The sequence below is a fragment of the Tubulanus polymorphus genome, chromosome 9, assembly GCF_964204645.1.
Source record: "Tubulanus polymorphus chromosome 9, tnTubPoly1.2, whole genome shotgun sequence".
Lineage (NCBI taxonomy): Eukaryota > Metazoa > Nemertea > Palaeonemertea > Tubulaniformes > Tubulanidae > Tubulanus > Tubulanus polymorphus.
Window position 1 is genome coordinate 884,841 of NC_134033.1, and position 24,369 is coordinate 909,209.

Sequence of the window (24,369 nt, forward strand, 5' to 3'; positions counted from 1 at the left end):
CTGACTCTAAAGACTTCAAATCTTGGGACTCCAACTGTTGAGACTCCAGTTCTCTGAACTATTTGGCTGATAGCTAGTTCTAGATTGATTTAGTTCACACTCAAAACCAATTTTGAAATTCATGCGTCAGAGTTCTAACAAACACTGACGCAGTGGCTCTTCAGTCTCTGCCTGAAGACTCTGATGACTCTCTGACTGACTCCTGAGTGATGACTCTGACTGACTTATCAACTGACTGACTCTCTGACCGACTCTCTAACTCTGACTCTGACTCTGAATGATCCTGTATAAATAGAATGATGTTTAACGGGTTTTCAATTTCAAGATCAGATGAAAACGACTGTTTTTAGCTGGCAGCCGTTTATATTGACAGACGGACGTTATCATCGCCGTGGAGACAATGAAATATCCAAAAATATCACCTCGACTTCTGATGTGTATCGATTTCAATCTCAAATTTCCGGTGAATATTTGATGAAATATCAATGGATTTTCAACAATTTCCAATGAATTTTATAATGGATTTTTCTATATTATTGAAACTCGGTCGTCGTCGTCGTCGTACGTCGTGTCAAGTATCATTTAGAAATGTTTCTCTTGAAGTTTGATTTTTGAATTTCGAAATCTTCTGTCAGTTATTACCATGGTTACTGTTCGTTACGTATTTATGGTCACCGGGTACCGTAATGATGAATCTTGGGTAAATATCGTAATGAATTGTGGGTAAACCTGCTCGGAATGAAATGAAAAAAGGAACGTTTTTCTTTATGAGACATTTATTGAAACGTAGGTTTTTGTAAGCCCTGAATCCCTGGCTACCCCTCCCCCAGTCCCTCCCCCGGCTACCCAGTCCCCCTCCCCCGCTACCCCTCCCCCCACTACCCCTCCCCCCGGACTCACACAGCCGGAGTTCAAACAGGAATGATTGACAGTCATGGTATTGAATACTAATTATTGATTTTAAAATGTACCGATAAAGAAAATGTCTGCCCTCATCGGATCCCCCGATGACATCACTAATCACCGCATACTCTTGGGTACACTGCTTATGAGACTGACAGATATCAACTCGATGATGTCATCGGGGTATTTCTGGAGACAATAAATAAAATGGATTCATGGTTTTGTTGATATTAAACTGAAGAGGTAGGGAGGTATTTGCATCACTACTCTGCTATCACGTTAACAATATCAAAAATTCAACTTTCACCAACATTTTTTTTTGGATAAAGTTTAACTTCTTTTTGAGTGATTTAAATACTTGATTTCAACAACGAGCTCCGCGACCTTGCTTCCACGTAGTCAGTGCACCTGGTTCCACAGTTACTGGATCCGTTCCATAGTTCACGATCCACTTCCACAGTAAGATAAGTTAATCTTCAATGTTTTAACCTGTACCTCACGGTGCGGTGTATAATGCACCGATTCCCTATTGTATTTACACCACAGCGCGGTGTATCCTTACAATTATTATTTAGTTTAAATCTTTATTGAAAGATGGCAGCACCTGTCAAACATTGCGTTATCAATGAACAATAATACACTGCACTGCGGTGTAGATGCACTTGAGTGCAATGTGATGTAGAGTAGAAGCTCTTTATCTGCCGCGCTTTTTCAAAATTTTCAAATTATCTCCAGCACTTTGAGGCATAAAACTGTTAGTACTAATAGGGTTAATTAAATTCAAGAGTGGATTGAACTGTGGAACTGTGGATTCAAGAGTGGATTGAACTGTGGAACAGTGGAACTGTGGATCTAACTCTGACTGATGTCAGTATTGTCGCGGCCCCCGAGAGAGTTTCTCTGAGCGATCGTTTCATCTTTGTTTTTCTCTTCTCTATTTTCATCACACGCGTGTTTCCGATATGTCGTTGGTCGGCGTGGTAACCATTGTTGTTACGGGCGACGGTTGTAACGATCTCGGCACCGTCCACTCGTCCAACGAACCCGACGACCAATCATTGAGCGTTATCTGCGGCCGTAGCAACGGTTGCCGGGTGGAATCGAGCGAGCTGTTCGTCGACGACGATTGTTGCGTACGCGATTGTAATTTGGGTTTGCGTCGTTCCAACAATGGCTGCTGCTGTTGCTGCTGTTGGCACGGCGACGAATCGATTCCGTTTTTCAGGAACGTACGCTCGTCCCAGCTGACCGATAACTGGACCGGTCCTTGTTTTACGGATAACAACGTTCCGAATTCGAGTCCGAGCGAGTCGGTCAACGATTGTTGTTTACTCGGCGTTTTCATGATCGAAGGAGGTGGCGCCACCTGCTGGTGACCGACGGGTAAATCGGGTTTGAGCGTGGATAGTTTGCGGCAGGATTTTAACGGCAGACTATCGGCGCGTACGAACAACTGCTGTTTGAATAATCCGCTAGAGATAATAGCCGGCTTACGACTCGGGACTCCGGAAACGCTGTCCGATTTTGTAAACGACAAACGTTTGTATTTCAAACACGGTTTTTCGCCAATTTTCAAATATTGTTCGTCGGTTTGCGCGCCGACGACGGTGCCGCCACCTGTCTGCGATATCGAATCCGATTTGTTGAACGAGCGATATTCGAACGGAGCGCCGAACGGATTGTCGCCGCGGTTCAACGACAACGGATCGCTCGTTTTATTGTACGCCAGCGGTGGTTGATATTTCGAGGGGCTTTCGATCGAAGAACTTTCCGAGTCGACTAGCGCTTTTTGTTTGCAGAGTACGAGCGGACTGGTGCTGCCGCGTCGGAATCTCCGTCTGTCCGTCGTCGTCGCGGTGGCAGACGCCGCCGTGTACATCCCGTTATCGGATTTAGCGAACGATTGTTGGTTGCAGATTCCGAGCGTGTATCCGTCTGCCGGTCGCGACTCCAGCGGAGACTTCGCGAGGAATGCTCCGATTATCGGTCGGTCGCTCGTCACCGCTCCGAGCGAGTATTGTTTCGGTAACCGCGGGCGATGCTGCTGCTGTTGCTGCTGCGTTTCGGTCCCGAGCGATCCGAGCGAGATGGTTTCGCCGCGCCGGAACGGAGTCCGCGATAACGATCCTAGCGATACGCTTATCGTGCGGTTTTCCGCGGTGATCGGCTGTTTACAAACCGAACACGTTTTTCTCATCGGCGGTCGACCGCAATCAGTCGACGGTCGACAGGTGGTCGATTCAGTCGAGGTTAATGTCTCGCTCTTGGCTAGCGACCGACCACCGGCTGATTCCAACGATTTGACGTCTTTCGTCAGCGGTGGTCGCCACGACGACCCACCGCCCGAGGAGTAAGTCTCGGCGCGCGTGTAAGGAGGGCGCCACGACGACCCGCCTGACGATACGGTATCGGTTGCCACCAACGGGGGGCGCCACGATCTATACGACGCTAACGAAGAGTACGTCTCACCTTTCGCTAACGGAGCTTGTTTAAACGAGATGGCGTCGTCGAAACTTCCGCCGGCGTTAAACCGATTAAAAACGCGATCTTTCCCGACGTCGGTGGTTACTTTACTCTTTGCGCGGATAATCTCGCGCCATTTCTTCCACTCGGCGCAGAGACGACGCTTGATTTTGTAATACAGTAAACACAGTAGGAAGAGTAGAAGCATTGCGCTGAGAGCAGACGCCGTATAAACACCCATCATCGGGTCGTAGATCAGAGTGTATTTAGATTTATACGATTCAGTCGGGCGCGGGCGTCTTAACGGTGCGGGCGCGATCATACCCAGCGCCTGTGGCTCGTTCGGGCGCGGGCTTCTGAACGGTGCGGGCGCGATCATACCCAGCGCCCGTAGCCCGGATGAGCTGGTAGGTCTGTACAGCGCGGTCGCGATGATACCCGGCGCCCGGGGCCTGGTTGATTCGGTCGGGCGCGGCCCTGTTGTACAGTTCAATAATTCGGCGGTTATTTCGTTTATTTCGTATCCCTGAGTTACGCAAACGGGTATTTTAGATCGGGCGCGATCGAGATTAGGGTGGCTCCGGTACCAGACTATGAATGGAAGTATGTCACAGGTGCACGGCAGCGGGTTCGCGTCCAGGTTTAAAACGCGCAGCTGCTCGAGCCCGACGACGTCGCCGTCGACGACGAAACTTAAATCGGAAATCCCGTTCTCCGACAGATCGAGCGTTCGTAACCGTGACAACCGGCGGAAAAATCCCCGAGGAAATGCGCGACCGGTTAACGAAGTATTACGAGCGTTAAACGTGCGTAGTTGCGGTAGATTGACGGCGTCTGCTCGTTTCCAACGTAACGACGGATTGTTGGATATATCGAGGTAAACAAGCGTTAGCGGCAGACGTTTCCACGCGATCGTCGTCAATCTGTTAGAATTCGCGTCGAGTCGCGCGACTTGGTCGTTTTCTAACCCGACGACCGTCGTCATGTCGACCAGGTTATTGTGACTGACGTCAATATCTCGTAGGTGGTGCTGTTCGGCGAACGTGGCGCCGGCGATCGTTTCGATTTCGTTACGTCGTAAATCGACTCGTCGTAAATTCGTCACTCGCGCGAAGTCGGTCGTTTTTAAAACGCGGATTCGATTCGCACTCAGATCAAGGACGGTCACGTTGTCGGGGATTCCCCGGCGTGGCACGGTCGTCAGTCCCGCTCCGCTACAGTTGAATACTCCGTCATGACGATCGTATCGACACGCGCTATGCGAGGAGGAGGAGGAGGTCACATGACTGATCATCGTTAGAAGGTGAAGGACAAACAGCGTTGAATCGCTGTTTATTGACATCATGTATGTCACATGACCCGAATCAGCCTCATTTTCAACGGTGTTTTCCGTTCGTCTGCTGCCTTTATCTTCAATAATCAACGCGACCTGTTTCTCAAGAGAGAGAAGTTTGTTTCATGTTTGATTTGTATCTAGGCCTCTATTCTTCGGTTCGTCCGTCTGTTCGTCTGTTCGTCCGTCTGTTCCTCCGTCTGTTCGTCTGTTCCTCCTTCTGTTCCTCCGTCTGTTCCGCTGTTCGTCTGTCAGCCTGGAATAGAAATAAACATAGATAAATTATTAATATCAGAATTGATTTATGAAATCAGATACCATCTACTTTCGCTCCTAGGGAGATGAAAGGGGGGATGAGAGAGGGGATGAGAGAGGGGAGAGATCAGTTTCATGTTTAACCATTGTCTTATTGATTTACGATCATAAGCAGTAAGTGCTTAAAAATAGACGATAATCAATATAGTGATTTCTGGATTGATTTTGTTATCGTTTTTGTTGCTGGTGTCAACGGTCTCGCGGTTGTTGAGGCGTGCGTGCTGTGGCTCAGTTCGAAGTGTGGCCATTGACCTATCAAACTAAGAAAATCTGAAAAATCTCAGGCAATCAGAAGCCCCTGGGCACAACACTGCGAGTCCCTGGGCACAACACTGCGAGTCCCTGTGCACAACACTGCGAGTCCCTGGGCACAACACTGCGAGTCCCTGGGCCCAACACTACGAGCCCCTGGGCCCAACACTACGAGTCCCTGGGCCCAACACTGCGAGTCCCTGGGCACAACACTATGATACAGCTTTCATTTATCATTGAAATATAAAGTATGTAAACTACAAATTAGAGTTGAATATTTTTCCTGAAATCGACCCCTGACATTTAGCTCCTAGTATTTCATCGACCGTTGATGAAAAACGTGTTTCCTTTTGATCAAGTTTCAAATGAATATCGCGTTCGTTGCCGAAGAGCTAAAATTAACGTTGACACAAACAAACAAACAAACGTTGTTTTGAACGGAAAATGAAACTTCGGTTTGAAATTAAAACGACGAAATATCGATCGAGAAATATCTTTAGATTGAAGTGTTTGAGATCAGAGAAATTACTGCCATCAGAAAATGACGCAATTTCAAATCAAACGGATCGATTGCATTGATTCTGATCGCGAATTTTAAGGAGTCTTATTACATTTCTGCGTAAGTCCGTCATAATTTTTAACATTTTAACCCTTTCAGTGCGTCTACACCGCAGTTCGGTGTATAAATTAGTGATTGATTTTTGCTAGTACACCGCACTGCGGTGTATTGATGTAATTAGTAATTAGTTTTTATCTCTATTGAAAGATGGCAGCACCTGTCAAACATAGTGAAATACTAGTAACTAACGATACACTGCACCGCAGTGTAGACGCACTACAGTGGGTATTCCCGTTATTTAACACACTAGGGTGGAATTTCTCAATTCATCTCCAGCACTATAGGGTATCAGCACTGAAAGGGTTAAAGATATTTCGTTGTCAAAAAGGGGCGTAAATATGTTGTCCGAAATCCCGGAAAGGAGAGATTAGAAAGAGTATTTATCTGTCAATAGGGGGCACTCCTGTCAGCATGGCGGTCATATTCGTATTACCCCTGGAGCCTGTGAAACTGAACTTCGAGATAAAAATTGCGTTCGGAATCTCGCTGCATCTAAGCTCCGCCCACGGCAGTTGATTGACGTGGCAATGAATAACTGTGATCTGTCGACAAACTGAGAGAAAGATGGAGATGAATTGTAGTCAGCGGTTGATATCATATCGTAACACATTGTATGAACGCAGTATATCAATGAGTAACTACCGGTACTGTATTACATCTGCAGGTGTTCGACCTCTGTGCTCCCTCTCCCTCCCTCACCTCTACTGAACTCAACGTGCAGGTGTTTGACCTCTGTGCTCCCCTCCCTCCCTCACCTCAACTGAACTCAACGTGCAGGTGTTTGACCTCTGTGCAGGTGTCAGTCAAATGACTCCCGGTATGCTGATGACTGAGGAGTCAAATGACTCCCGGTATGCTGATGATCTCTGTGTAATATTTCTTCTTCTCTACGGTGGAATTTTGTTTGAAAAATCTTATCAGACAGGAATAGACTGTGGGTCTGTTAATCACCGAGTGCCTCATTATTTACCTCGTCACGGCGTTGTGCCGTCTGTCCGTCTGCCGCGTGTGTCTGTCGTGTCCGTTACTTTGATTTTTTTAATTCTCATCAAACTCTAGTTAGGTCTGATAAGAATTCTAATCAAACCAAACGACAGACGACAGACGTTACTCACAGAAAAATAGAGACAAACGATGATCCAGTAGAAAGTAAGACAGACAATAACAACAAAACCGCGGGGTAGCGTTTTAACTCAGTTTCAATAAGTCATGGATAGACTCCGACTTGGTTTCCATAGACACTTGTTGACTGTTCATAATCCAATTGAAGGAAAACTCAAGAGAGTAGTGACGTTTAGACTCGATTCTATGAGACATTTCAAAAACTAAGAGAGTAGTGACGTTTATACTCGATTCTATGAGACATTTCAAAAACTAAGAGAGTAGTGACGTTTATACTCGAATCTATGAGACATTTTCAAAAACTAAGAGAGTATTGATGTTTAGACTCGATTCTATGAGACATTTCAAAAACTAAGAGAGTAGTGACGTTTATACTCGAATCTATGAGGCATTTTCAGAAACTAAGAGAGTATTGACGTTTAGACTCAATTCTATGAGGCATTTTCAGAAACTAAGAGAGTAGTGACGTTTAGACTCAATTCTATGAGACATTTTCAGAAACTAAGAGAGTAGTGACGTTTAGACTCAATTCTAAGTAGTGACTTCAGCCAACAGCCAGACTTGTCATCCAATATGACGTGCGGTCATGTCAGGTGTATATTTCCTCCATACAACACTGATGCGCGCACCTGTTTATACCAGGTACCTGATTAACCCTGAAAATAATTCATTTATTACCTTGTAGTTTTAGGTGATCCTAGAGAAATCCTATTAACCCTTTACAACCTATTCATAGCCTACATCGAGGCTAATTTTAGTATCCATTTGTATTTTATTTCCTTATTAGTAATTTGTATGTGATTTATCAGTTTATAAATATCTGATGTAATTAAGGATGTTAGGATTACGGTAGTGACGGGATTACGTTGTGTTGAGGATTACGCGGCGCACACCCTCTCTCTCTCTCTCTCTGGGTCTCCAGTCAGGTATCTCTCTAGCAGACGGATTCACACAGATTACCTACAGAAACGAGCTGAAGATTTTTACTGATCATCCTATAAATGTCACCAGTGCGTTGGTCTATCGTGCGGTTATTGTGCTTACATGGGTTCAATCAGTGAGAGGATAGTGAGTGAGAGAGAGGGGGAGAGAGAGGGAGAGAGAGAGGAGAGAGGGAGTGAGAGGGAGACAGAGAGGGATAGGGAGAGGGAGAGAGAGACAGAGAGGGGAGAGAGAGAGAGACAGAGAGGGGGAGAGGGAGAAGAGAGTGAGAGGAGAGAGGGGGAAGAGAGGGGGAGAGACAGAGAGAGGGGAGAGAGGAAGAGAGAGAGAGGGAGAGGGGGAGAGACAGAGAGAGGGAAGAGAGGAAGAGAGAGAGGGAGAGAGAGGGGAAGAGGGAGGATCCTAACTGCAATCTGTTAGTGTTAATGCGTAGATTTTCCGATCCTGTCGAAGGCTAATTTCTTGCTAAGTCTTCTGTCTGATCTATCTCTGCCCACTCATCCTGTGATTGATGTGCTGTTCGTCGTAATTTTAGAGGTTTCAGATACATTTCTCCATTGTGGTCGATGTAGAGTTGGGTGAGAGAGGAAGAGAGGTGACGGAGAAATGAGAGAGGATTGGAGTTAACCAAGGGGATAACGTATGACTTGATATATTTAGAATTCTAAAAATAAGCGAACTTTCATTTATATTTCATGGCTGTCAAACAGCAGCCGAGGGGGAGCAAGGGGAGTAGAAGGGAGTCGAAGGGGAGTGCAGCAATTATAACGAGATAATTGAACTGACGTTTAATTACGTTTGATGTTGAATATTAGGACTACACGATATTTCTTCATTAACCGATGACAGTGTCGTTACCGGGGTTGAACAGTATCGAGAGGTATCGCGCGATACACCGACGTATCGGGTACGTATCGGGTATCGGCGTAATCTAATAAACCGGTATTGACAATTTTGTTCTTTTCACGCTCACGTACCTCTCATACAATGGATCACTGCCTGCGTTTTAGTCATTAGTTTTTTGTGCTGCCTCTTACCTCACAACCTCCCTCTCTCTCCCATTACCTCCCTCTCATTCCCTCACCTTTATCACCTCGCCTCTCTCTCCCTCACCCTACCTCTTACCTCACAACCTCCCTCTCTCACTTCCTCTCATACTTACCTTTATCACCTCTCCTCTCACCCTACCTCTTACCTCTCACAACCTCCCTCTCTCATCACCTCTCTTCCTCACCTCTCTCTCACCTCTCTCCCCCTCTCAGCTGCCTCGCCTCTCAGTTCTATCAGTCAGTGTTAATTCAATACGCGTATGTCGTCCCTCTCTACGAGCGTCTCGTAAGGTGCAAAATTGATCACAATTTTTCCGTGAATGCGTTGGATCTAAATTCAGATCTGGCGGTAACCGATAACAACTCGTTCGACTGTGAGAGAAAATAATTTGAAACAATCGCCGCGGCAACAACCGCAACACACAAAACCGTTACAACTCTCAGGCAGACGCTATTGGTGATTTCATTATTTAATCATTCCCCTCCCTCCCTTCCTCCCTTCCCCCTACCTCTCAATTCTCTCACCTCCCTTGTTTCCTTCTTCCCTCTCTTCTCTCTCGCCTCTTCACTTTCATCTTTCTCCTCTCCACTCTCTCCTTCTCACCCCTCTACCCATCACAGTGGGCTACACCCAAAATCAATAATAAACTCAGGAATTACTAACTCATTAAGAACTGTACAGTAATGCCACCTACAGAGAAATACTCAAACTATATTTCATGAGTTTTTCGTGAATAAAATTCAGTCACCAACAGACAAGCCTCATGTTTTACTGGTAGCTGTGTTCTGTGCTGGTAACTGGATCTGTTTGATTTCACTGATGCTAAAAAACGATCAAACACTACGAAAATTATCACATCAAAGCAATCGTCAAATTTCAAGCCAGATCAAAACTGACAATTTTCCGAAATATTTAGATTTAGATTCTCCAGTGACGTGCGGTGTGTTGTACGCGGAAGTGAGGCTGTTGTCCGCCCGCCGGGCTGATACCGGGTTTAAACGTGTGCCCGCCCTGCCCTCGGGCAACAGGTTGAACAAATGAGTAAACTATATTCCCATTGGAATATAATTAACAATATCTACAACACAGTGGAACCTTACACTCCCCCCAGAGGGCGCCGTGTAACTTGAGGAGGTTTGAATTATGATTAGTTATTTATAAATGCCTTCTCATTTTCAATGACTTCAACGATTCAGTAAAATTATGATTTGTTACAAATGACAACCTTCTCATTCTCAATGACTTCGAAAAGTCACTTGATCCATAATTAGCTTTTGAAATGATTTCATTTAATTGGATCTTTCCCCATGGAAGGAAAATAACTCCCTACAAGCTAAGTGAGGAGCTATATCAAATCAATATATCATTCCTCTCTCTCTCTCTCTCTTTCTCTCTCTCCCTCTCTCTCTCTCTCTCCCTCTCTCTCTCTCTCTCTCTCCGCCTGCACCTGCCACAACCATCATCATATTTAATCAAAACCGATCAAAATATCATCGCCACAATAACGGTCGGTTGATATTTCATATTTGACATCACCGTGGCGATGGAGCAGATGTGCGCAAATATTTCATATCAAATTCTGACAAGTTTTCGTCGTAACGTTGATGAAATTGAGTTGAGCATGAGTTGAATCTGGTCCCAGAGAGAGTTTCAACTCTTAAACATCAACACTACGCGATCTTCGAGCAAATTTTCATCCACACAATTCTTCTCGAGTTTATTGAAAGCCCCTCAGCCTTAGGGAGTTAGGAATCTGTTATATTCAAACGCGCCCAGTTCCACAGTTTTGGAATCTCAGTTCCACAATTCTGGATCCAGTTTCACAGTTACCGTGGACCCAGTTCCACAGTAATTGGAATCAGTTCCACAATATCTGTGAACCCAGTTCCACAATAACTGGACTCTGATCTACTGTAGTTGGACCCAAAGGACTAACTGACTACGTGACTAGTCATTCATTAGTCATTTGTAGTGAAACTCTACAATCGCGATCGTAGTAAACGTATTGTTAAAATCGAATCCGTTTCAATAATGAAAGCGGTTATTTGTTTGAATAGTTGCCGAGCGCTCGTCAGTGAGTGTCAGCAGACGGATGGAATATTGTCATCGTCGTCGTAACTAACGACCCTGGATCTAATAAACTTAGTTACAATTGATCTCAACAAGCGTGAGAGCAGAGAGAGAGAGAGAGAGCAGAGAGAGAGAGAGAGGAGAGAGAGAGCGCGCCTCTAATCCCTGTCATTGCTTTCACTTTTTCGTGTCAATAAAGCTCTGCGCGGCCTTGCAGTTCCACATGACCTTGCAGGTCATTAATGACGATCAATCCATCCGTTCCTATTTTCTATTAGAAAAGATGGCCGCCTCCATTAAATCACCCTATGACATCATCAAATCGGCCTTTAATTGATTTGAATCGATCCTAATAGAAAAGATGGCTGCCTTGATGAGTCCTCCTATGACATCACAGATTGACCCAGTCATATAATATTATTAGCAAGATTTTTCTGAAAAGATGTCTGCCTCCATAAATCCCCATATGACTTCATCAAGAACTTCAGTATCTGATGTTCGGTTACTCTAGGGTTGTATAGGGATATAGGTCACTGTGGAGACAGCCGGGACTTGGTGAAACATGTGCAGACTGATCTCATTAACACTTTCAGTGCGTCTACACCGCAGTGCGGTGTATAAATCGGTGATGGATTTTGCTAGTACATCGCACTGCGGTATATCGATGTTATTAGTAATTACTTTTTATCTCTATTGAAAGATGGCAGCACCTGTCAAACATAGTGAAATACTAGTAACTAACGATACACTGCGCTGCAGTGTGGACGCACTATAGTGGTATTCCTGTTATTCAACACACTAGGCTGGAATTTTTTTAAATTTTCTAATTATCTCCAGGACTATAGGGTATTGATTAGTCAGCACTGTAAGGGTTAACGCGTTAATTAGTGAGGTTTAAATTATTAGAAACGTTGACAACTCAAACATGTCCTGAGAGTTGAGAGACCTCGAGACCGGGTGGGTGGGTCGGTGTGATAGTGTTTATACAGTAGAGTGAAGGAGACTGCTGCGAGTGAGGGTTGTACAAACACCCGACACATGAACACAGACACATGATCCAATATCTACACACTCCAATCCGTGTACAATATAAACCATCATCGGACTGGTTACCTGGTGTGTTCACTCGTTTGTGTGGAACCAGTCAGTATGCTGGACTGGTTACCTGGTACGTTCGCTAATGAGGAACCAGTCTTATATTGGACTGGTTACCTGGTATGTTCGCTCACGAGGAACCAGTCTTATATTGGACTGGTTACCTGGTACGTTCGCTCATTGGTGTGGAACCAGTCTTAAATTGGACTGGTTACCTGGTCCATGCGGGTGTGTGTAGCGTGAAAATGAATGAATGAATGTGATAAGATTATGTGATAAAAAATTGTTTATTCAATCAGTGGACCACATTATCTATCTCCTCTAGTTTCTCCCTCTCTCCTTCTTTCACTCTCACTTCTCTCCCCCTCCCTACCCTCCTCTCTTTTACCCCTCATCTCCCTTTATCCCTCTCCCACCCTACCCTCCCTCCTCTCACTTCCTCGCTCTTTTCCTCTCCTCTTACTGTCTCCCTCTCACTTCTCTTACTGTCCCTCACTTCTCTTTCTCCCTCTCACTTCTCTCTCCCTCTCACTCTCTCCCTCCTCTCCCTTAATCCCTCTCCCACCCTACCCTCTCCTCCCTCTCACTTCCTCGCTCTTTTCCTCTCACTTCTCTTTCTCTCTCCCTCTCTTTTCTTGTTCCTCGTCCCTCTTTCACTCTCATTCCTCAGTTAATGTGAAGCAGTAATTTGAAGACGTTCCGCTGCTGCGTAATACAACAATTAATGATGCAATTATATCCGATCTATAATCAATACTCTGAGACCTAAATACGTCTCAGAGATTTACGAGCTGTCTTATTACCGTTTGGGGAGGGGGCAGGCAGGGGGAGGGGGCAGGCAGGGGGAGGGGAGGGAGGTGGGCACCTAAGGGGAGGTGAGGGGGGCACACAACCATCTGATCACACTTCCATCTGTCCACGTGATCACACCTCTGTCTGATAGCACCTCTGTTTGATCACACCTGTGATCACACGATCACACCCCCATCTGATCAAAGTTGGTATAATCTATTTTAAGACGTGTGTCTCTGTCTAATTACCCGTTCAGGTGTTTGATACTGGTTCATTAGAGATGTGTGTGTTAGTGCCTCGCCCTATACCAGAAACCAGCACAGCTACCAACAATCATCATAGCTTCCCTTAAATACACTGTCCTCGCCCTAAACCAGAAACCAGCACAGCTTCCAACAATCATCATAGCTCCCCTCAAATACACCTGTCCTCGCGCTATACTAGAAACCAGCACAGCTACCAACAATCATCATAGCTTCCCTTAAATACACTGTCCTCGCCCTAAACCAGAAACCAGCACAGCTTCCAACAATCATCATAGCTCCCCTCAAATACACCTGTCCTCGCGCTATACTAGAAACCAGCACAGCTTCCAACAATCATCATAGCTTCCCTTAAATACACTGTCCTCGCCCTATACCAGAAACCAGCACAGCTTCCAACAATCATCATAGCTTCCCTCAAATGCACTTCAAAACAATAATGATCCTTTAGGACCATTTCAGGGCCACAGTCAGGAATTCACAAAATGGAGGGCCCAAAACTTACTAGGTCTAGTTGTAATTATATATATATATATATATATATATATATATATATATATATATATATATATATATATATATATATCTTTTAAGGTGAGTGTCTTAGGTGGTTTCATGGAATTTCCCGTAAGGGAATTTGAAAATAAGGATCATTTTCGGAGTGATTCTAAAACAGAATGACAGGCGAAGAATAGGGGACCCCCCTAAATCACCCCGCGTGTTTCAATCAGGGATGGTATGTACTACGTGCCTATAGTCTTGGTATTAATGATCAGTAATTTCAGAATCACAGAATGACTCACGATTTCACCGGTTGCTAACGATGTCAATGTAGTAATTAATGCGTTATCATTAATTAGTGAGAGCTTCGTTAATATTGTGTCGAGTTCATTCAGTAAATATTCAGTAACGTATTGAACGCACTTTAGTGACGTGTGAGACCTGGCCTCAAATGCTACAAGGAATGTTCGGTTTGTACTCAAGGTGGCGCCACCGATCTGGAAAACCTGGGAATCAGAAAAATCATTGAAAACTAAATCTGGGAATTCAGATAATGATATTGACCACATGTTTCTTAGTGATTAGTAACTGATCATAATTTTACTGAATCGTTGAAGTCATTGAGAATGAGAAGGTCGTCATTTGTAACTAATCATAATTTTACTGAATTGTTGAAGTCATTGAGAATGAGAAGGTCCTCATTTGTAACTAATCATAATTTTACTGAATTGTTGAAGTCATTGAGAATGAGAAGGTCGTCATTAGTAACTAATCATAATTTTATTGAATCGTTGAAGTTATTGAGAATGAAAAGGTCGTCATCAGTAACTAATCATAATTTTACTGAGGAATCAAACATTTTTAGCAACAGGCTATGTTTGATCACTGTTACCATGGTGATTTTCTGAAAGGTATAATAACATTGTGACATGTTTTCCCAAAGACTGCTGTCGGGGTTGGATTGGTCCGGGGTTGATCGGTCCCGGGCTGATTGGTCCCGGGCTGATCGGTCCCGGGTTGATTGGCCCAGGGTTGATTGGTCCCTCGTTGATGATTTACATTCAGTGTTCAGCTTTCTTCACGTTCAGCGCTCACAAACTGTTTAGTCTTGTTTTGGGGTCAAGGCCGAGGCGGTTATCGGATAAAGATAAAAAAATGTGAGGAACTTGATTCAAGGGAACTGGTGATTCAAGGGAACTGGTGATTCAGGGGAACTGGTGATTCAGGGGAACTGGTGATTCAGGGGAACTGGTGATTCAGGGGAACTGGTGATTCAAAGTCACATTTGATCGGCGTCTCGTAATTAAAAAAACTAGTTTCATGGACACAATGGTTGCGGAACTATGGAACATTAACTGTGATACAGGTGAATGATCATGAAAGTGAAGGGGAGATATGCATAGCCTTGTATGTTTGTTGTAAAACTGTTAATTAGCACCTGTCATTAGAATGTGTCATCTGCTCCTGTGTCTCCAGTGCCTTAATTAATAATCACATCATAAACAGTTTCTATATGTTACAATATACGATTAACTTCTTTAACAGGGAGAGGGTAGAGAGAGAAAGAGAGGAGAGAGTGAGGGGGAGAGAGAGAGAGAGGAGGAGAGTGAGGGGGAGAGAAGAGAGAACAGAGAGTGGTGAGAGAGAAGAGAGAGAGGGGAGAAAGAGATGGGAGAGTATGGGGAGAGAGAGGAGGGAGGAGAGAGTAAGGGGAGAGGGAGACATGGGGAGAGGGAGGGAGGGAGAGAAGTGAGTAAGGGGGAGAGAGAAGAAAGAGAGAGGGGTGATGGAAAGAGTATGGGGAGAGAGAGGAGAGAGAGGGGTGATGGAGAGTATATGGGGGGAGAGAGAAGAGAGAGAGGGGTGATGGAGAGAGTAAGGGGGAGAGAGAAGAGAGAGAGAGGGGGTGATGGGGAGAGTATGGGGAGAGAGAGAGGAGAGATGATTATAGAGTTGAAAATAAAGATGATGCATGTTTTTTGTAGATCAGTAGATAAACATTACAAACCGATTGAGTGTGAGTAATTATAGAGAGTCAGTGAGTGACACAACGTGAGGTCTCATTATATATAAGTTTTACTGGTCTGTGGTTTTAGCTCTCTCCCCGTACGTGCGAGCGAGAGAATGAAGGCTAATTGTTTTTAGCGGAAACGTTGTTCCAAATATACTCAAGAATTCACACGACTGATTCATAGTCGGATTTCTCGCTCTTCTGACATGGCAATATTTTCTTGACCTCCTTGTACAGTATACACTGTACACTATACACTGTACACTGTACACTGTACACTATACACTGTACACTATACACTATACACCTGTATTGATAATGATGATTGAACATATGAAATAAAGGATTCTAAAAAGCTACTCTGGAAAGGGTTATTGTCCGCAAAGGGTCATAGTCCTGATAGTTACTGTGGAACTGGGTAATTGTGGAACTGGTTTCAGAACTGTGGAACTGGCTGGGTACAGGACTGTAGAACTCGATCCTGAAGTGTGGAACTGGGTAAAGCACTGTGGATCTGGATCCAGAAATGTGGAACTGGATCCTGATTTGTGGAATTGGGTTCAGAACTGTGGAACCGGGTTCAGAACTGTGGAGGGTTCACAACTGTGGAAGTGTATGTTGAACTGTGGAAGTGGAAGTGGATGTAAACTGTTAGTAGAGTTTGTCTGTGTGAAGGTGTTGTTAATATCTCTAATGATTGCGGTTTGTGTTTATTGATTAAGTGAAACCGGAACAAACTCTTTCTTTCTTTCTCTCGTCTCACGCGTTAAACCAACATCAAGCTGCAGCAGCAGCACCAGCAGCACTAGCAGCACCAGCAGCAGCAGCAGCAGCAGCAGCACGCGGCGCTAGCGAACGCGCAAGACAATCATAGAAACTATTACACGTTGCTACAGGCAACGTAGGTGAACTATTAACAGGTGCAGACGACGCGGTGGACGACGACGCGCTGTTCGTTCTGATTGTGTCAAGTGATGAAATTTTAATTTTCTATTTTCTATAAATTGACACTGTTAATGAATAAAGCGAGAGAGAGTTAGAGAGGGAGAGGGGGAGAGAGAGAGGGAGAGGGAGAGAGAGTGATAGTGAGTGGGGGAGGGAGGGAGAGGGAGACCAGAGGGAGAGGGAGAGGAGAGAGAGGGAAAGGGAGAGAGGGAGAGGGAGACAGAGAGGTTTAAAACTTTAGCCAGTTCCACAGTTGTTTGGTTTTAGGGGAGACACCTGTAGAGAGTCTATGACTCCGGAGTCAAGCAGACACCTGTAGAGTCTATGACTCCGGAGTTGAGCAGACACCTGTAGAGTCTATGACTCCGGAGTCAAGCAGACACCTGCAGAGTCTATGAATCTTTTTGTAGTAATTTCGCGGCTCATAAAAAGTCATCGCGGAACAAACGCAGGTATTCGTCGCCATAGCAACGTTATATGAGTATATTATTATCTGATGCGGAATCCACGCGTTTTTTATATCAAAAAATAAAACGGTATTTTTTATTTTCCGCGTCTTTGATTAATCCGAGAATAACGCGATGTCGGTCTGCCCGTGCGTTACCGCTGGCGACCAACAGACGTACATCCATTGTTATTGATATGATCTGCTGCATCAATCGACGGGTTGCTGGAGTTCGGAGGATCTCACGACCGATCCCGCGACCACTCCCGGGCAAACTAACAATTATTCATTATTAATATTGTTTTCGTTAGATGAATGGTTTTTTACCTCAGGGGCAACTTTTACTGATATTCAAACAATTCACTGTGGAACTGTGGAACTCTTGTCTCCTCCTCTCTTCTCTCTTCTCCCTCCGTTCTTCTCTCTCCTCTCTTCTCTCTCCTCTCTTCTCTCTCCTCTCCTCTTTCCTTTCCCTCTCTCTCCTCTCTCTCCTCTCTCCTCTCTTCTCTTTCCTCTCTCCCTCTCCATTCCTTTATCTCTTCTTTCCCTCTCCCTGCTCTACTCTCTAACCCACTACTTCTTGCTCCCTGTCTCTAACCCACTAACTCTCCACTCCTCTCTCCGCAATCTGGTTCTATAATTCTGATTTATTGTTGAAATCCGCGACAGATTACAGTCTCCCTCTCTCCCTCTCTCCCTCCCTCCCTCCCTCCCTCCCTCCCTCCCTCCCTCTCTCCCTCCCTCCCTCTCTCCCTCCCTCTCTCCATCCCTCTCTCCCTCCCTCCCTCTCCCTCCTCTCTCTCCCTCCCTCTCTCTCTCCCTCCCTCTCTCCCTCTCTCCCCCTCTCTCCCTCTCTCCCTCTCTCTCTCTCTCTCTCCCTCCCTCCCTCCCTCCCTCCCTCTCTCTCCCTCCCTCCCTCTCTCTCTCCCTCCCTCTCTCCCTCCCTCTCTCCATCCCTCCCTCCCTCCCTCTCCCTCCTCTCTCTCCCTCCCTCTCTCTCTCCCTCCCTCTCTCCCTCTCTCTCCCTCTCTCCCTCTCTCCCTCTCCCTCCCTCTCTCCCTCCCTCCCTCTCTCCCTCCTTCCCTCTCCCTCCCTCCCTCCCTCCCTCCCTCTCACGCGCGCGCGCGCTATGGCTGATATCCCTCACTCTGCCTATATTATTAGCCCCCATCACCGAGTCGGAGTGTGTTTAGAATTTTATGCTCAATTTAACGATTTGGGATTCGGAATTAACTCCTAATGTTACGCAGCAATTTCACAATAGATCAAGCAGTTTTATTGTCGCAAGCGAAGCTATCTATTTTCATTAACTCTGTAATTTGAATAGTGCCAACCAGATGATAAACATGGCATTTAGCGATTTCAACCCTAACGCACCCCTCCATAGAAATCGTCTGCCTCCACAAATCTCATTTTGGCATCATCAAATCAAAAATCAAGGAATTAACGAAATGAAACCATTCTCTTCTAAGGGACAAGAAAAAATGTCCTCTTTTGTAAACTAAATTAACCTTTCCATCTAAGATGTCTTCCTCCAAAAATCCCCCTATGACATCATACAGGAGATAGAAGATGGAAACCAGAATATCTCGAAATTGCCTGCAGTTTCAACATTTAACTTCATCTAAAGATGAATGAAAACCAACTTGAAAACTTAAGAATTGATTTCAATGAATTCATCTCATTCAGGTTACAAAAATTTCTAAACGAAAACTCAATATTTAAACAATGCTCTGAAATAGTTTTTCTGAACGTTGAATTTATGCCTGAGTTGTATCATTTCGAATAGAATTATCACTTTTAATTTGAAACATAAATCTTAGGGACGTGTTGATTAGATTATAGTTCAGTAGTGTATGTGTTAAATGTATTTATCGGTCTGGATTCAGTTCCATGTTTGTGAGTTGAATTTGACTCCGAGTATACTTTGAACTCATTTCCACAGTTGTGAGTTGGAAACAACTCTGAACTCAGGATCCAGTTCCACAGTTGTGAGTTAGAGTTAACTCTGAACTCAGGATCCAGTTCCCTAGTGGTATGTTAGAGTTAACTCTGAACTCAGGATCCAGCTCCACAGTTGTGAGTTGGAAACAACTCTGATATCAGGATCCAGTTCCACAGTTGTGAGTTAGAGTTAACTCTGAACTCAGGATCTAGTTTCACAGTTGTGAGTTAGAAACAACTCTGAACTCAGGATCCAGTTCCACATTTGTGAGTTAGAGTTTACTGTGAACTCAGGGTCCAGTTCCACAGTTGTATGTTAGAGTTAACTCTGAACTCTGGATCCAGTTCCACAGTTTTGATTTAGAGTTAACTCTGAACTCAGGATTCAGTTCCACAGTTTAAGAGTAAACTCTGAATTAGAATTAGATCATTTTCAATGATTTAACTCTGAGTCAAATATAACTCACAGCTGTGGAACTGGATCCCGAATGAGTCACGATTTATTTAAGTTTGTAGCATTGGGTCTAACTGTAGCATTCAACAGCATGAACAATTTTTAATCTATCATTTTTAAAAAGTGTTAGTTTTAGAAACAGTTGCCGAACGCAGGTGCCGTTCAGTGCACTCAGGTACAGTTTACTACAGTCAGGTGCAGTTCAGTTCATTCTATTATTTTTACCTGAAAGTGTCGTTTTCCGCGCGCTATAAATCCCGAGTGCGCGCCGTAACCGTGGCGATATATTCCGAGATAATGCGAAACTGAATCAACAATTTGTAATTGTCATCGGTGCACATGTGTGTTGAGTAGCGTTCTGTAAGCTGTGCGTGTGTGAGAGAGTGATGCTGCGGGCAACAATGATCAAACCAAGCCGCAAATATACGCAACCTCCATCTGTGGGGAAAATCCAGAACTATTTATCCTTATACTGAGTGTCCCTACTTGAGTCGGAGTTTGTGAAATACAGTAGACTCTGTCTCTTACTGCGGTAAAGTTGAGACTGGTAAAATTCTACCCCGAGTTTGTGTCAAATACTGAGTAAGAGTTTGTGAAATACAGTAGACTCTGTCTCTTACTGCGGTTAAGTTGAGACCGGTAAAATTCTACACAGTGTCAAATACTGAGTAAGAGTTTGTGAAATACAGTAGACTCTGTCTCTTACTGCGGTAAAGTTGAAACTGGTAGAATTCTACCCCGAGTTGGTGTCAAATACTGAGTAAGAGTTTGTGAAATACAGTAGACTCTGTCTCTTACTGCGGTAAAGTTGAAACTGGTAAAATTCTACCCCGAGTTGGTGTCAAATACTGAGTAAGAGTTTGTGAAATACAGTAGACTCTGTCTCTTACTGCGGTAAAGTTGAGACCGGTAAAATTCTACCCCGAGTTGGTGTCAAATACTTTGTAATTGTTTTGGTGTCAAATATTCAATGGTCTTTATTCATTTAAACTGAATAAGGAATCTACGTATGGAATCGGTATCTACACCTCTGTGGTGCGAGGAATCGGTATCTATACCTCTGTGGTGGGAGGAATCGGTATCTACACCTCTGTGGTGCGAGGAGGTCGGTATCTACACCTCTGTGGTGCGAGGAATCGGTATCTACACCTCTGTGGTGCGAGGAATCGGTATCTACACCTCTGTGGTGCGAGGAGGTCGGTATCTACACCTCTGTGGTGCGAGGAATCGGTATCTACACCTCTGTGGTGCGAGGAATCGGTATCTACACCTCTGTGGTGCGAGGAATCGGTATCTACACCTCTGTGGTGCGAGGAATCGGTATCTACACCTCTGTGGTACGAGGAATCAGTATCTACACCTCTGTGGTGCGAGGAATCGGTATCTACACCTCTGTGGTGCGAGGAATCGGTATCTACACCTCTGTGGTGCGAGGAATCGGTATCTACACCTCTGTGGTGTGAGGAATCGGTATCTACACCTCCGTGGTGCGAGGAATCGGTATCTACACCTCTGTGGTGCGAGGAATCGGTATCTACACCTCTGTGGTGTGAGGAATCGGTATCTACACCTCCGTGGTGCGAGGAATCGGTATCTACACCTCTGTGGTGCGAGGAGGTCGCATCAATCTGTAGATGTTTATGTATTGTATCTACTCTAATCGTGTTATCGAACTTTAATTGAGAGGGCGACATTTCTAGTGTCTTAATGGACGATATTTGTCGACATTGATCGACATTTATACCGAGGGAATGTAAATCATTTCGTCAATAAAATTCCGTCCGTCGTCAGCTGTTAATAGCGGGGACCGTCTCGAAATATTGAACTGTCGACTGTTAGTAGCGGGGACCATCTCAAAATATTGAACCAACCGCGTCAGCATTTCAGATATGGCCCCCTCCTTAAAAGCAGACATCGAAATTAAAGTTTCTCAAACACTTGAATTCGAATGAACGTCTACTTTTAAACGTTCACGTTCACCGTTTGATAATTGACGTTCGCGAGAACCGATCAATAAATCAATATCGAAATCAAACGTTCGTTCGTTCGTCCCAAATTTAGCCATTTTGCGATCGATTTAGTTTTCGCCCCGAAGGTTCAACGGCTCTACGCGGAATTCGTGTAGAATTGAAATCGTGTTTTCGCGACTCAAAAGGTGACGTGGATTTCATGTTGAAATGCTCACGAGTTGTTGTTGGCACAATGCCAGTGAAATTGTTATTTTTGATACATTTATTTTGATACTCTCCAGTGTCGAGTAGAATAGTAGAATAGCCACACACTATTTCACACATCACGATGAAGTTGAGTCTTTTTAATTCTTCATTTTTGCGCTTGTGAAGGGAAACATTTTCTAAGTGTTTATTTGAATATTAATCCAGATTAATCGAGTTTAATGATAACATTTAGAGCTAGAGTAGTTTATTCAATGTTTCGACTTTATCCTAATAGTCATCTTCAGGAACACTGTATTCCTGAAGATGACTATTAGGATATAGTCGAAACGTTGAATAAACTACACTAGCTCAAGGAATACAGTATTCCTGAAGATGACTATTAGGATAAAGTCGAAACGTTGAATAAACTACACTAGCTCAAGGAATACATTATTCCTGAAGATGTCTATTAGGATATAGTCGAAACGTTGAATAAACTACACCAGCTCAAAAAAATATTTTTGGATTTTAATATATAATGTGTTTGTTATTATTGGAGGGAATAATTCTATATTCTCGTCACAATTCGGACTCATAGCGTTTTATCAATTGTTGTTTATTTCACCGCGGATTTCTCGTGTCTCAAATGATGCGCATAGCACCGGTTGTTTTAATTGGAGAATGCCAGCGTTCTAATATTTCCTCCAGCGCGCGTGTGCGTGCGTGAAGTGATAGAGATTTCACCTCCGGGCGAGATTTCATTGCCCACTTGAGATTCTCGTGCGTCTCTCCGTATGGTCGTCACCGGTGGTGCTATTATCCGCATTCATTACGGTCGGCTGTTGTCTTTCAGCGTCGAGATCTCGCGTGTAATTGCTTTGACATTTAAAATCGGATAGAGAATCTCACGATTCGCCGGCGATGGAATCTCCTCGATTCACGATTCTACGTTTATAACCGACGCTTTTAACGTCGTCTAATCGTCATTCATCGCGATGTTGTTGTATCCATGGTGATGACCTTGTTTCGAGGTCGTTCGTTTGCGTTGACGTCATTTCGTTCGTCAGAAAAGTTTCAGAAAAAATCTCTTCGTAAAACATCAAAGAAAAAATGTTTTCTCCTCTCTTTCATCCCTCTCATCTGTCCCCTCTCTGCTCTCTCTCCCCTCTCCCCTATTCTCCCTCCTCTCCCCTACCTCTCTCCCTCCTCTCCCATTCATCTCTCCCCTATTCTCTCCTCTCCCAATCATCTCTCCCTTCTCTCTCTCCTCTCCCCTCTCCTCCCTCTCTTTATACTCTCTCCTCCCCATTCACCTCCTCTCTCCCTCTCTCCTTTTCCCCTCTCTCGGTCTAGCCTCCGCTCCCCTCTTTCGCTCTCCACTCTCCTCTCATTCCTCCCCTCTTTCTCCTCTCTCTCCCCTCGTCTCTTTCCTCTCACATTACTCTCTCCTCTCTTTCCCTCCTCCCTCTTCTCTGCTTGTTTTACTGTTAAGTGCTGAATTATCATGTGCTAAGAATAAAAGGGATAAAATGTTTGTCCAAACAGCAACTGAATTTCTGTAAATCTGATTTTCCAGCTGACCATTTGTGAAACACTGGAGTAGTTTGTGAGGGAGAGTCCCATACACTGATATAACGAGAAGAAGAAGTCTAAAGTCCGATGTAACTTCTTACTGTATTTTCACTCTTTGTTTCCTGTATATTTTCAGGTTGTTTTATTTTGGTAATGAATGAAAGCAACGAACCGAAAATGTTACTCTACAGAATTTTCTTTCCCGTCATTTTTTCCGTGATGTTTCTTTGGCCTCTTCTTCAGGTAACAAGCGAAAAAATGCTGACCTAGTTTTATCTGCACCGTGTACCGGGATTCCCCTCACACATTTTATCAGCACACTTTCAAAAACTGATCGTCCACACTTCACTTGTGTTCAGTGCTTCACCCGAGACATTTTTGATTGAAAATGAACTACAAACACCAGATATTAGACATTTTATCAGCATATTTTCAAAAACTGATCGTCCACACTTCACATGTGCTTCACCTGAGACATTTCTAATCGAAAATGAACTACAAACACCAGATATTAGACATTTTATCAGCACACTTTCATAAACTGATCATCCACACTTCACATGTGTTCAGTGCTTCACCTGAGACATTTCTAATTGAAAATGAACTACAAACACCAGATATTAGACATTTTATCAGCACACTTTCATAAACTGATCATCCACACTTCACATGTGTTCAGTGCTTCACCTGAGACATTTTCAATTGAAAATGAACTACAAACACCAGATATTAGACATTTTATCAGCGCACTTTCAAAAACTGATCGTCCACACTTCACATGTGTTCAGTGCTTCACCTGAGACATTTCAAATTGAAAATTAACTACAAACACCAGATATTAGACATTTTATCAGCGCACTTTCAAAAACTGATCATCCACACTTCACATGTGTTCAGTGCTTCACCTGAGACATTTTCAATTGAAAATGAACTACAAACACCAGATATTAGACATTTTATCAGCACACTTTCAAAAACTGATCGTCCACACTTCACATGTGTTCAGTGCTTCACCTGAGACATTTCTAATTGAAAATGAACTACAAACACCAGACATTAGACATTTTATCAGCACACTTTCAAAAACTGATCGTCCACACTTCACATGTGTTCAGTGCTTTA

At 44.1% G+C, this 24,369-nt stretch overlaps 1 protein-coding gene across 3 annotated transcripts in view; it reads left to right on the forward strand.

Annotated features, from left to right (window-relative positions):
* Positions 1 to 24,369, forward strand: part of LOC141910844 (uncharacterized) — a 34,301-nt gene that overhangs the window by 6,568 nt on the left and 3,364 nt on the right. For all 3 annotated transcript variants that reach the window (XM_074801688.1, XM_074801689.1, XM_074801690.1), the window contains exon 9: positions 23,384 to 23,490. In XM_074801688.1, the coding sequence (XP_074657789.1) occupies positions 23,384 to 23,490 (107 nt within the window). The remainder of the gene's footprint in view (positions 1 to 23,383; positions 23,491 to 24,369) is intronic.